The sequence below is a fragment of the Alternaria ventricosa genome (assembly GCF_023758065.1).
Source record: "Alternaria ventricosa strain BMP 2768 chromosome Unknown scaffold_25, whole genome shotgun sequence".
In the NCBI taxonomy this organism is placed as follows: Eukaryota; Fungi; Ascomycota; class Dothideomycetes; order Pleosporales; family Pleosporaceae; genus Alternaria; species Alternaria ventricosa.
Window position 1 is genome coordinate 65,584 of NW_026055705.1, and position 13,491 is coordinate 79,074.

General features: G+C 51.8%; 4 protein-coding genes across 4 annotated transcripts; all 4 read left to right on the forward strand.

Annotated features, from left to right (window-relative positions):
* Window positions 1-2,652: 2,652 nt before the first annotated feature.
* Window positions 2,653-4,181, forward strand: J4E93_009875 (uncharacterized protein; the record flags this gene model as incomplete). The annotated part of the gene is made up of 3 exons (XM_049347764.1): window positions 2,653-2,823; window positions 2,875-3,492; window positions 3,543-4,181. The coding sequence occupies 3 exons, from the start codon at window positions 2,653-2,655 to the stop codon at window positions 4,179-4,181; spliced, it is 1,428 nt and encodes a 475-aa protein (XP_049194993.1).
* A 2,056-nt stretch (window positions 4,182-6,237) lies between these two features.
* On the forward strand, window positions 6,238-8,244 carry J4E93_009876 (uncharacterized protein; the record flags this gene model as incomplete). Its single annotated transcript, XM_049347765.1, has 1 exon — window positions 6,238-8,244. One exon carries the CDS (start codon window positions 6,238-6,240, stop codon window positions 8,242-8,244), a length of 2,007 nt encoding a protein of 668 aa, XP_049194994.1.
* Window positions 8,245-9,338: 1,094 nt separating this feature from the next.
* J4E93_009877 (uncharacterized protein) lies at window positions 9,339-10,866 on the forward strand (the record flags this gene model as incomplete). Its single annotated transcript, XM_049347766.1, has 6 exons — window positions 9,339-9,506; window positions 9,603-9,732; window positions 9,848-9,971; window positions 10,036-10,054; window positions 10,310-10,493; window positions 10,550-10,866. 6 exons carry the CDS (start codon window positions 9,339-9,341, stop codon window positions 10,864-10,866), a joined length of 942 nt encoding a protein of 313 aa, XP_049194995.1.
* Window positions 10,867-11,439: 573 nt separating this feature from the next.
* Window positions 11,440-12,153, forward strand: J4E93_009878 (uncharacterized protein; the record flags this gene model as incomplete). The annotated part of the gene is made up of 1 exon (XM_049347767.1): window positions 11,440-12,153. The coding sequence occupies one exon, from the start codon at window positions 11,440-11,442 to the stop codon at window positions 12,151-12,153; it is 714 nt and encodes a 237-aa protein (XP_049194996.1).
* Between the last annotated feature and the right edge of the window lie 1,338 nt (window positions 12,154-13,491).

The window sequence follows — 13,491 nt, forward strand, 5'->3', positions numbered from 1 at the left end:
CGAGGTCTACTGAGTATTTCCGCCCCGAGGCGCGGGGCCCCCCCCCCCCCCGTCACCATCACTCATTGTGGTTACATTCTGTGCATTAGTGAGCTCTATTCGCCCGTCAGTATAATTTCTAGTACAATGTTCTCGTTCGACGAAAAAATTGACAGAAAAGCGTTCTCGTGAACCATCACGGAAAGGCCCCTGAGATTGTCCCTGGAAGAAGGGTCAGAGGGCGTGGTATCTGTTGTGCCTGGATGGAGCGGTATAATGATCTGTGCATTGCGGTTAGTCTTGTGCTATCATTACCAACATTCGCCTGGCGAGGCGAACAGATCATGAAACACCAAGTGGCCGTTCCAAAGACCGTATATGGTAGCACAAGATATTTTGAGTTCAACCGTCAAGCCAGAAGTGAGATAATATACGCTTCAGTGGAACACAAGAGATTGCCAAAGGAAGAAGTGAGAAAGATCTGAGGTGAGTACAATGTCGAATCATAACTTGATGTCTTAGCCCAGCATGAAATGTAAACTGGGAAACTAAACTAAGTAATGAGATCATGGGGGAAAAGGGATAACAGAAGTGGTACTGGAAAGGTAAACGAAAAAGTAAAGGTTGGAAAGGCAACATGCAAAAAGTGGGACTTCTGGGCTGGGAGTCTCCACGAAAAAGTTGGGCAGGCAAGAGTCAAAGATAGGCGCTGCCATCCATAGCAATTAGTATGTTCACTAGAGGCTATCCAGTCACTCGATGCTACACTTACGGACCGTTGGTCTTGGATGCCGCATTCGCGGTGATTGTGAACGAGTCGTATGGCGCGAGGTTCAGGAACCCGTACGCATCGTATCCGGAATGTTCGAGGTGAGGTCGTTCGAAGTTGAGCAGTTCCACGTGGTCGAAAGGTTGAGTCGAATAGCTAGATACAGTGGTGGTGAAATCGAGGAGACTGTTTTCTCCAAACAAGCTACGTGTGAGCTCATTGCGATCGCATTCGTTGCTGGTGTCGTCGCTGGCTGGGCGTCGTTGTGCCATGATGGGTTGAAAGTCGTAGGCTTGGGATAGATTTGATCAACGTGATATGATCAACAGGTAGCGAGGCAGTGTGCGGGGAGAGCTGATTATACCAGTATTCATACAATAGGGCTGTGGTGCCCCTCTACATATGCATGCGCCCCTCGAGCTGAGAGGGGCACCAGCGCATGCATGTCAGCAACCAATGATAAGTAATTGGAAAGTGCTCTTTCGCCTGTCGTGGGAAAGGACACAAAGCGCCAAGATTTGGCAGAACCTACTTGGTAAGATTGCGATGCTATCAATGGATGAAATTTAGTTCCAGATGTTGTTGCTGTTCCGTGCCAAAGACTTTTCATATGCGCATGGCGATGGGCGAGGCATCCGAGGAGTGATCATGCGTACCGCCAATGAACACAGGCTTGTATGCAAAGCAGCTTCGACAGAGATCATTAGCGCGTATCAGGTGGCAATTCGCAGTTTACACCCTGATAACCAATGCTGTGATGAGTGTGATGCCGCTGTGTTGTGTTGTCAGTGCTGGTGTTAGGGCGTTATGGGTGGGTGGGGCGGGCGCATTGTACCTGCCCCCGCCGAAGGCAGGCGCACCTAGCAGCATTTCCCTCGTCCTGATCTCTTTCACTCCAACCCATCAACACCCGCAGACTTATGGCCTCACGCTACCCTGAACACAATCAAGAAAGCGCAAGTTACGCCATATCAGGACGCGTATCTATGGAACATTCTCAGGGACCCCCAGCAAGCCTGCTCTATACGCAGATACTTTCCATCTGTGCCGTATACTTTGCTCTCCGCGGCGACACTTGAGCCACGACTCGCCCAAGTACATCAAGGGCGTGTCTCTCAGAACCCCATGGCCCGTGTCAGCAACGTCTTTACCGCGGAACAAAATACCCACGATGCGGCGTCGTGAACTTGTCCAGTATACTCGGCTGCACATCGATACTCAAAGTCCAGTTTTGACCCTTGATTCGATGAGGGCAGGATGCGGTCTTTCATACGTATTTTCGAACCTTGAAAGACACTTCGTCGTCGTGATCCAGCATGTTTGCGCGCTTCTAACGCGCGTCTCGACTTAGCGCGCATTATTATCCGATGCGCAACCTCCAACACCGGTAGGCAATACCTTCTATATTCGTTCTGTTCTATCAATTTGTTTTTCGGCCGAACTTGGCAGTTCAATGAATCTTCCGAAAATCTCGTAGTAAGCGTCACGCGTGGCTACCAATCAGTTCACCACGGTACCTGCCCAGAAGGAGTGATGGCTTTCACGATTACCCTATCGAACTGACCCTTTGCCTTCGACTCACGCCGGACCCATTGTGTCGGGAACAAGGATGCTAGTGAACTACATTTCCTTTGTTCCACAATGTTGGAATTGGTGGAGAAGCGGGAAACACCAAGGGCGCTCCTTGAACTAACAACGGCGACAAGCTGGTGAGGCCCGATATTCACGCATATTTTCACGGTAGATCACCAGCATCTGAAGTACTATAAGATCAAAGTCCACAGTATGGAATTCCGTACCACATCTGTTGTTCATCGGCTCGAATCACAACAATGTTGCGCAACACTCTTTCGACAGCGACCGCCCTAGCGGCCTGGGTGGTTACCGTCCAGGCTTCTTTAAACATGTCTGATTCATCTTTCAAGCTCTTCAAGTCCTCGTTGAGTCAGCTTGCGGAGGTCTACTTGCCAGGCTCAGAAGAATTTGTCAATGCCACTGTACGATGGGGCGCCGGGCAGACTCCGCATTACGACATGATCGTAAAGGTTGCGACGGAGGAAGATGTTCAGGAGACTGTGAGCAAACCTCTACTATTGTGAACCTTTCTTTAGCTAACCTTGAGCCAGATCCTCTATGCCAATGCCAACGACAAGCCGTTCCACGCCATCTCGGGCGCTCATGCGACGACAACATACCTCAACAACATCACAAACGCCGTCGGAATCTTCATGCGGGGTATGAACAATATCTTCATCGTCGACGATGGCGATACTGCTTTGATTGAGGGCGGTATCCTCAACGGCGACGTCATTGACTTCCTAGGGCTGCATGACAAGCAAACAATGACAACGGCTTGTGCCTGCGTCGGCTACGTCTCCCCTATCCTCGGAGGAGGCCATGGCTGGAACCAAGGACGTTACGGCCTAGCATCCGATCAGCTCGTTTCTGCGCGTATGGTCCTAGCCAACGGCACCGCCATCACCGTCAACGAGAGCAGCCCAGACCTCTTCTGGGCGATACGTGGCGCTGGTCACAACTTTGGTCTAGTGACGCAGGCTGAGATCAAGATCTATGACAAGAAACCCGTTGTGGATGGATGGGCTGTCAGCGGCTACTTCTTCACGCACGACAAAATGGAGGACGTTGTCGCAGTCGCAAATACCTGGATGACAGCTGCTAACAGGTCGGTGAGCTTGGAACACTACGTTGTCTTCTCTTTCGATCCCGAGGTAGATCCAGTGAACGTAAGTCTATATCCCTTGCTCTAACACTACCCGATTACTAACTTCACCAGCCCATCGTCATCATCTGGGTAATTTACCAAGGTGCCGACACTGTTCCAGCCCAATACACCGACCCCTTCGTCGCAATGTCCCCCATCAACACCGAGTCGGGCATAACCGACCTTGCCGGCGTGAGCACATTCACCGGCGCCGACAGCGACGGCCCCTCCTGCACCAAAGGCTACACGCGCTCCCTCGTCCCCGTCTCAGCAGACACATATGACGCCCCATCCCTCCGCGAAGTCATCGACATCATGACCACCTTCCCAGCCGAATTCCGCAACTCCGCCGTCCTCCTCGAAAGCTACAGCACCAACCGCGTCGGCGAGATACCCAGCGACAGCACCGCATACCCCGATCGCGATGGTCAGCTCCTCTTCTCTCCGTTCATGACCTATGACAAGAACGCTAGTCTTGATGCACTCGCGTGGGACTACGCGGGTAAGATCCGCGATACGATGATTAAAGGCACGAACAAGCCTTATGAGTCTTACATCAACTACGCAAGGGGTGACGAGACGACGGAGCAGCTGTACGGGTATGAGCCGTGGAGGTTGGAGAAGCTGAGGAAGCTGAAGAAGGAGTATGATCCTTTTGGCAAGTTCAACTTCTTTGCTCCCATTTTGGGTGAGGACGGGCAGCCGTTGTAAGGCTGAGCTGTGTGGCAGGGAGGATCTTTAGCTACGTACGCTGCCTTCGCTCGCTGTATACAATAATACATTCATTCGCTATGCGCCTCGCGTTTATGTCTCGCTTCGAACTGCTTTGTGATGCGTATGCGAGTAGCCGCGCGTAGTCAACTTGCGATCTGCGCTTATTCACATGCTTACTGAGAGCTCAACCCGCCACGCCCACACACGACGGCCTTTCCAGTCCAATCGCTTGAACACTGTCAGATGACTCTGCAGCTTCTCCTTGCGCGATCGACTTATACAGCGCATGCTGGTGTATGCGAGATGCCGACAACGACTGATCTAGACGCCCATCGTGGCTGATACATCAAACGACGTAGAACACTCAGAGACATTGCGGATAGATATATAGACCTTCAGTCGCATGCTTAGCAGTATATCCATCATCTGATCTCATTAAAAAAGCCGCGACGATGTTCAGCCGCCCATTTGAGTTTACCGCATCTGCTGAAGACGACCTAGTCCCACTCGTTGACCCTTCTTTCACGTTCAAGACTTATGCGAAAGAGACGAACCCATTTGACGTTCTGACGGGCGCAATTACGCATGGTGAAGAGCCGCTCTTCGACGAAGCTATATCTCCACCTAGCATATGGTCGGCATCAAGTCGTCCAAGCAGCAGCCCGTCCGCAGCACCGGAGACGAAGCTGCTAAGCGCCAACGTTCCAGCTCGTCGCCCGCTCGCCAAAGCACACACGTTTCCAAAATACAAAGAGGAATGGCGATCGAAAGTCCAGGGTCAAGGAGAAGCGAAAAAGACGATACTCGACCTTGTGCCCATCGGAGAAGCACAGACCTTCAGACTAGACGGCTCTTTCGTTTACGCCACCAAGACGCATAACATCCCCCGCTACCAGCTGCATCGAGGTTTCGATCGCGACGGATCGGTATCGAAGTTGCGTATCCGCGCAGTACAAGCACGCGAGACGCGGTCATGTTCAGTACCAACCACACATACAGCACGCGACCAACCGATCCGCTACAGTAGCGAGGAAACGCTATATAGCATAGATGAATTCGAGACGCGCAGCAAGAAAGCTGGAACACTCCCCGGAAGCATTCAGATGACGTCTGGGGAGTCATTGTGGGGCGGCCAGTGGACGCGCATCTGGCATGTTACTACATGCAAAGCTCAGCATCATGTGTGCGATTACAGAGGTACATGTGAGCCCGAGAAACATCTTTTGTATTGCGTTAAGAAGGGGGTGTGGGAGGATGCTGAGGGGGTGGTTGTTGCGAGGGAAGAGACTGGCAGGGAGGGGCTGGGTGCCGTGAACGCGTCTCGATCGTTGATGGGGATGGGAGTCGAGAAGGATAGAAAGGAATTTGTGCTGGAGATGACGGATGGAATCGAGAAGGACAGGAAGAAACGCGATTTGGTAATGGCGTGCTGGGTGATGAAGTTGTGGATGGCGGAGGAACTCCGGTGGGAAGGAAATTGAACACGGGAGGGAGACGCCGAAAAGACCGTGAGGCGTCCAGTTTCAGGCCGTAGAGTGACTATAGATTTTCAGGAGTTGCTTTGACTGCTCGGTGAACCATTGCAATCGCGTTGCATGCGTGCAGTGTTCTTGGAAGAGGTATCGGAGTGCATCACGTGATCTAGTGAGCTAGGCCAGCAGGCGCGCCCTCGACACGTGGTGACAGCTGTCAGAAGCCCCTGCATAATACAGTAGTGTAGTAGATACGATTTCAAGTCTCTAGTTGTTCTTTCAAAAGCAAGCATCTGCGTCAGCATCGAAGACCGATAAATGGAGTTGGGCAGGTCAAGCGTCGTGATAGCGCGTCTTCCGGCGCCTGCTAGACCGAGCGCCACAGCCAAGGGGTGAGAGCCACCGCCTCATCCATCCATCATTCCCGGGATCATCGCTCAGAGGGGCATTCGCGACTTTGGCGATTGCGACCACCATGACTTGATTATTTTCACTCAAAGACTTTGTCTACTTCAATGCCATAAAATTCCCTCAAGCAAACCTCAACTTCCAAGTTTGGCGGTCGAAGCCCTATCGCCGCGATGCCGCTCATCACCCCCTCACGGCTCGCCATCATCATCGTCTCCTTTTCGCTCTTGACTTTCTTCTGGACTTTTGGCCTGCCGCAACAGACGCCTCAGCCGACGATACCCGTCATCGACCACTACGACCACAAGAATGTGCACACCGAGCCGATAATACCGCCGCCCGTCATCGAGACTCCGCACGCGACATCCACGCCGATAGCACATGGAGATCATCCGAAGGAGACAGATGATCACAGATGGGATGATAAGGGAGCGCAGGGTGGAAAGGGAAAGACAACACCATCCGCGCCTACTAAGACAGGCGTCGCGGAGTATGAGGAAGATGGCGGAAGATGGGAAGATAAAGAAAAGTTGAAGAGTGGTGATAAGTCAAAGAGTATGTCGGGCTCAGGCGCAATGCCAGCGCCTACAACACTAGCTACCGAGGCGATACCTGCGTCGAAGAGTCCGATTGCGGCCAAGCCGGACGTTGCGCCCACGAAGCCCGCCGAAGCCGCCGTTCCTACACACGCAGTCGAGAAGTTCTGCAGCGATGTCGACGGAGCGAAAGACGTCATGGTCGTCCTCAAGACATCGAAGGCCGAGATCGAAAAGCTCAACAGCCACCTCAGCAATCTGCTAGCCTGCGTTCCCACCTTTGCCATCTTCAGCGACCACGCCGGCGAGTTCCAAGGACACAAAGTACACGATGCGCTCGATTCAATAAGCGGCGAGACCAAGTTCAAGCACAAGGAGTTCCAGGAATACCAGCTCATGCATGCTGATGCAGAGCACAAGCCGGACACGAAGAAGCTGGAGGAGCTGGAAAAGTGGAAGTTCTTGCCCATGGTGTACAAGGCGTACCACATGAACCCCAGCGCCAAGTTCTTCGTCTTCATTGAAGCCGACACAAGTCTGAGCTGGACGAACCTGTTACAATGGCTGAACAGACTGGACTACCGGATACCATACTACAGCGGAGCGCCCTACTACATCGCGGGCACGCAGGTGGCGCAGCGCGGAGCAGGCATCATGATGTCTCAGGGTGCACTGCGACGATACTCCAAATCGTACGATGAGCTCTACACAACCAAGTGGGAACCGGACAACGGCGAGCAATGCTGCGGCGACTTGATGCTAGCGAAGGCGCTTGGTGACGCACATGTGGAGTTCTATGCTTCGTGGCCACTACTCCAGAGCGAACAGCCAAGTACACTTGACTACACCAGGAAGCACTGGTGTGCTCCTGCCGTGTCATGGAACCACCTTGGTGGCGACCAACTCACCAGACAATGGGATATCGAGAAGAAGTGGACCACCGCGAATGGCTGGAAGAAGCCATATCTGTACCGTGACGCCTACCACGATTCAGTGGAACCGCACATCGAAACGCAAAAGGTGGGCTGGGACAACCTAAGTCAAGACACGAAGATCGTTGCACTAGAAGGACGTCGACAGAAGCTAAAAGACGACGCTGCGAAGAAGGAGAAGGAGAAGGAGGAGCAAGACGCCGAGAAAAAAGAGAAAGAGAAGGGAGAGCAAGATACCGCCAAGGAAGAGGCGAAGCCGAAAGCAGAAGACGACAAGAAAGAGCCCCCCAAACTCAAACTCGACACCGCCCCACCACCCGACTCCCGCGTCTTCCAAGAAGCCGGCGCCCTCCCCACCTCAAACAGCATCTCTAAACGCGAAGACAAGAAAGGCGACAAAAAGGACGACAAGAAAGGCAAGGACATGAAGGAAGACAAGAAAGAACCACCAAACTGGGACAAGCTCGCCGAGAAACATCCCGATGCAGCAGATAGCTCCGAGCGCTGCCAGGCCGTTTGCTTAGAAGTCGAAGACTGTCTGCAATGGCGATATACGGCGAAGGGGGAGGGAGAGTGCCATCTCAGCAAGGTTATTAGGTTGGGTGGGAAGGTGGGGGATGAGGAGTGGACTAGTGGGTGGGAGGTTGAGAGGATTAATGGGATTAAGAAGGAGTGGGCGTGTAAGGAGGTTAAGTGGAGGTTTTATCAGTGAGAGGGACGAGATGGGTTGAAGGGATAAGATGGGAGGGATGGGTAGATTCGGGAAAAGAATGGCGTTTATGGCGTTTCTTTGGACTTATAGGGATTGGGATTGAGATGAGAGCTTTTGTATAGTGTTGAGCTACTCTTGGTCGCAAAGATGGAAGGGTGGGAAGTTGGAAGCACGCGAAGTGCGCGAAGTGGTTGTATATACCCTTTTTTATTAATGTATATGGTTATGGCATAGTGCGTATCATGGTGTAGTTGGTCATGGCATGACATCTTTGAGCTGGGGAGGCTGAGTGAAGGTGGCACCGCACACATGAGGTGGGTCTAACTTTTCACAACCACGGCTGTGTTCTGTCGCTACCACGTCACGCATATATAGCCAAACATTTCTTTCACCATATATATGTCGCCGCGTATAATATTCACGTTTCGCTTTTCTCCATCACAAACAGTACCAAACGCCGTTACATTCACTCTTCAACAACGACAGCTTGTCCGTCTATCAACCTACATTACACAACTCCCTCTCGTTTCTACCTACTGTTAGGCGTTACTCAAAACTCAGGAAAGGTATAACTAGCTCCCGTAGATACGGAAAATTCTACTGACAACTTATTTCTTCCAGAAGTAACCAACAATGCTGCTAGCTCGATTCTTCGGTCATTCCCAGATGCGAGCCCTCTACGGACGGTTTCCACCTCCCAGAGGCTCAGTAATCTTTGGATTGGCATGCTGCTGGGGTCAATGGAAGATGGACAGGGCACGGTTGGAGAGAAAGAAGGGAAAGATCGCGAGCCTAGTGGGCGGAGTGTAGACGATGCCCATGTGAAATTGTCAATCCAGATCAGCGAGCCCACCATCACATTCTCTTCAACTCATCAAGATCACCATACAAACGTCGTTCGCCTCCCAAATATGCTCCTGCAGCATACGAGTGAACTTATGCACCCCACCGTTCCTGCCTTTCTGCGCTTGACCTGGAACGGCAGGCGCGGTACGCCTTCTTGGCTACTTGCCATCTGCCGGCATATCTATCATTGTTGATCCCAATCCACTTACATTACGAACTGTCTCTTGTACACTCACCTTCCGCACACCATGGCCTCTGACGCCCTGTCCCAACCCAAAACCCTCCTAGCCGCCGCCCCAACCCTCCGCGCTCAACTCAGCAACACCGAGCGCCTCCAACTCAGCGGTCTAGCCGAAGCGCTTAGGAACGAATTGGAAAGACCAGATGAAGCTGTCTTCCGGGTGACGTTTAATGAGGTACGTCTCCTGGGTCGTGGTGGTCTTGCTGGGTTTGCGGGGTTGTGGTTACTGCATCTGGTTGACTAGCGCTAACCACGAACGGAATGCATTCAGTCTGGTCATTATCTCGCTATTCGACTCGCTTTGCAGTGGGGAGTTTTCGAGGCGTTGGGTGATGTTGGTGAGAAGGGCGTGTCGTGTGAGCGGATTGCTGAGGGTGCGGGGGCGGATGCAAGATTGGTTGGTATGTATTGTGCTTTATCGCGAACTTTCGAAGGTCCACAACATCGGCATTTGGAATTATTTGGAGGAAGTCGCTATCATTTTCTCATGATGTGATACTGATGGACAGCCTACAGCACGCTTCCTACGCCATCTAGCAGCAAACGGCACGATCCGTGAAGTCGATGTCGATACCTACGCGAGCACTCGCCTCTCAGCTTCTTTGAGACAAAAGTCGTTTAAAGATGCTATACACTTCATGTGAGCCCCAGATCATACTCAACCTTGTATACAAGACCCTCTACTCATACCACGCCCGCAACAGGTTCGACGACTTCTACAACGTAGGCTGGCGCGTCCCCTCATACCTCGACTCAATCTCCCACCAGAATCCATCCGACATCAGCAACGGCCCATTCCAACACGCGCATGGTTTTTCTAACAAATCGCTTTACACGTATTTCAACGAAGACTCGGCGATGGGAAAGCGCTTTGGTGGAATGATTCAGATGTACAACGCCGGCAAACCTTTCTTTTGGGAGGACGGTTACTACCCGTTCAGAGAGCGGTTGGTAGAAGGCGGACCCGTGTCTGACTAGGAGGTGCTACTTGTTGACATCGGAGGCGGCGATGCGGGTGATTTAGGCCTGTTGAGAGAAGCGCTTGGAGGAGATGTTAAGGGCCGGCTTGTGCTCCAGGAGTTGGAGCATATTGTCGATAGGAGCGAGCAAGATGGTTTTGAAGCACATGTGGGGGATTGGAATGAGGTTCAGCCGATTAAAGGTACGATTTTCGTCGTATCACAACCCCATCTATACGGCACTAATGGTCCCTAATAGGTGCGAGAGCATATATGCTCCAACACGTCCTCCATGACTTCAGTAGCGATGACTCATGCCGACGCATCCTGCGCAATATCGTCCTCGCTATGAAGCCCGGTTACTCCACGCTTCTCATCAAAGAGCTTCTCATACCCGATCGAAACGCACCGTGGGCATTTACGGCCATGGATGTCAACGTCATGCAATCGCTTTCAGGTCAAGAGCGAACTGAGTCGCAGTTTCGCGAATTACTCGAGTCGGTGGGACTCAAGATTGAGGGTATCTGGAGTCATGAGAACGCGTTGGACGTGGTTATTGAAGCCTCTCTGCCGTAAGCTCTTGTTTTGATGATACTTATCTTTTTTTCGAGAGGACCTGATTGATAGGGTACATATGGATTTCGGAAGTTATGAGTCGCTCGTTGCGATGGGTCAAAATGACCTGCAACATACAGAACCAAGCGCCTTCCCTTGTATACCATCTTCCGGATGAAATCACCTCACTCATGAGGTGATTTGGAGATAATGAAGCTCCAGAAAGTGAGATTCCAATGGCTAGGTAATATTGAGGAGTCATCTCCATTTCTCACTGTCCGGATGGCCACAACTCGCTAAGCAAGTGAGAGGGCAGAGCACGCCATGCGTATGTATACTTAAGCCTCTCATTCTCATTGCACTTCTCAAACACCACCTCTTCTTACCTCTGCGACCAAACCAACCTCAAAGTCGGATAACAGCATGGCACTCAAGAGAACACACGACCAGATGGCGGCTACAAGCAGTGAGCCATCCGCGTTAGATTCGTGCCCTCGGGGAGAGCATATGGTACATTTGTAAGTGCCTTCATGCAACCTCTATAAACACCTGCCAACCACTCACAATAGCGCACGCCAGCCTCGTTCTATAAAGATGGTCCGTGGCGATTGGCCCGACGGACGCAGCTATATCTACATACCCTATGGATTGCTGTGTTCAGTCTGTTCCGCACACTACCTCCGCACCTACATCCCACACGAAGACAAGCCTGTACCGACGATGTGCATTTCTAAAGCATACCCCCTTGAGGTTCTCCGTCTTCTTGTACAATGGCTGTATACTGGCAAGTACGAAGAGCTATCTGGTCCAGTATGTCGGCTGCGTTTCGCATACGGCAGACCAGACCTGAAGATCAGGCTTGAGATCGCGCGTACAGACACCATGGAATGGGCAGTCAAGGCTGCTATAATGGCTTGGCTCTTGGGAGGTGAATTATCTGTGCCCGGATTCCAGGACCATGCAATGACGCGCCTCTTTGCCGCTCTTGCACGGCAGCCAGAGCAGCCGCAACTCACACCAGACCTATTCGGCTTCGTGCGGAGAACTTCCGAAGGACTCGGAGGCAACATGGCTTCTGCACTGGCAGACTTGACCATTCGGAGCTGGGGCGACGCGGCTGTTGTTGGCCAGGAATGTATGCACGCTTGGGCTTCTAAAATCAACGCAGATGAGTATTTCAAGGAGAAGTTTTTTGAAGGATCTATACTGTCACTCGAGAAACGCCGCGAGAAGAGCTTGGTGGCGGAAGATTATTTCGTCAATGTGCGCACACGCAAGTCGACACTTACGATAGAGCGAAAGAATTGACGACATGGTCCTTGTCTGGAATGGAAGTTCCACCAAAAGCGATTGATATTATTGAGGATATGCTTAGCATTCGAACTTTCGATTAGTCTCCAGAAATGCTCGTGGTACTTGCATCAGTAGGTCTATTACTACATACCTAATGCGACTATGGCGCAAAGTTCAGAGTGATGCGATCGTGGCCCGTGGTATGCGGATGATTGGCAGAGACGATGGTGAAGCGCATCCCGAAGTCACAAAGGTGATGGTGGTGTCGTCGCAAGGCCGAACCGTTAGATCGCTCTCCCGCCCCGAACGCGCCAAGACCCAGAACACCTGACCGCGCGCACCTTCCCCATCACCCCCATCATCGACACACAAACCTCAATCTCTATACCTGAATCATTTCGCAAAAACAAGCTTCCCTCAACAAACGCATCACCACGTACTCAATTAAATCAACTCGGTCAACCATTGTTTCAAGCCCAGCCTCACCGCCAGTAACGCCGGCATCCCAGCCACGTCAAACCAGCATTCCAGCCCCTCGGCCCATGGACGCGACCCAACCACCCACGCGGCGCACGCACCCCGCCACGTCTGTACAAAAGTGCCTGCATGCCACCTGCAGAATGGACTACGACTTGGCTTGCAGATTTCCTCGCTGATATTATTAACTCGATTCCCCTCACACACACTTCATACACTTGTACTTTTCGAGTTCCTTCGTCCTACCATCGCTATCCTTGGTCATTCGATTGCTTCCGGGATACCATCACTTGACTACTGAGTGTTGCTTGGACGATAGCAAGCTTGGACACCACCACGACCGCGTTATACAAAACCATTGATTGTTTGCGCTGAGATTACAGTGCGCATACAATTACTACGACGTTTACGAAAGGACGATTTACTGACTTTACTGCAGAAGACTATTGCATCGCATCACCCACTCAACACCAATACTACCACCACCACCACCACTACCAACGAGACCCCCTCGTTCCACCCCACCCAACCGCAACCATGCAGCGCAACATCGTCATCTTCCTCATCATCCTCATCCTCTTCATCCTGATTGCCGCCATCGCATACCTCATCTACTACCTGCAGACGCGCATGGCTGTCGGCGGCACCGCGTCGTCTGTCTCGGATATGACTGAGAATGTGTAAACGACCACGCACTACACAAACGCAACGCAACGCAATGATTATACACCAAAAACAGTTTGAAAGGAAGAGACCGACATTTTACGACGACATGAATACAGTACAACACAAGACAACACATCACCGGAGATAAGGACGATGTGGTTCGCATTTACACCGGCGTTATAGGCAGTTGCGATTGCATGGCTATGCGAC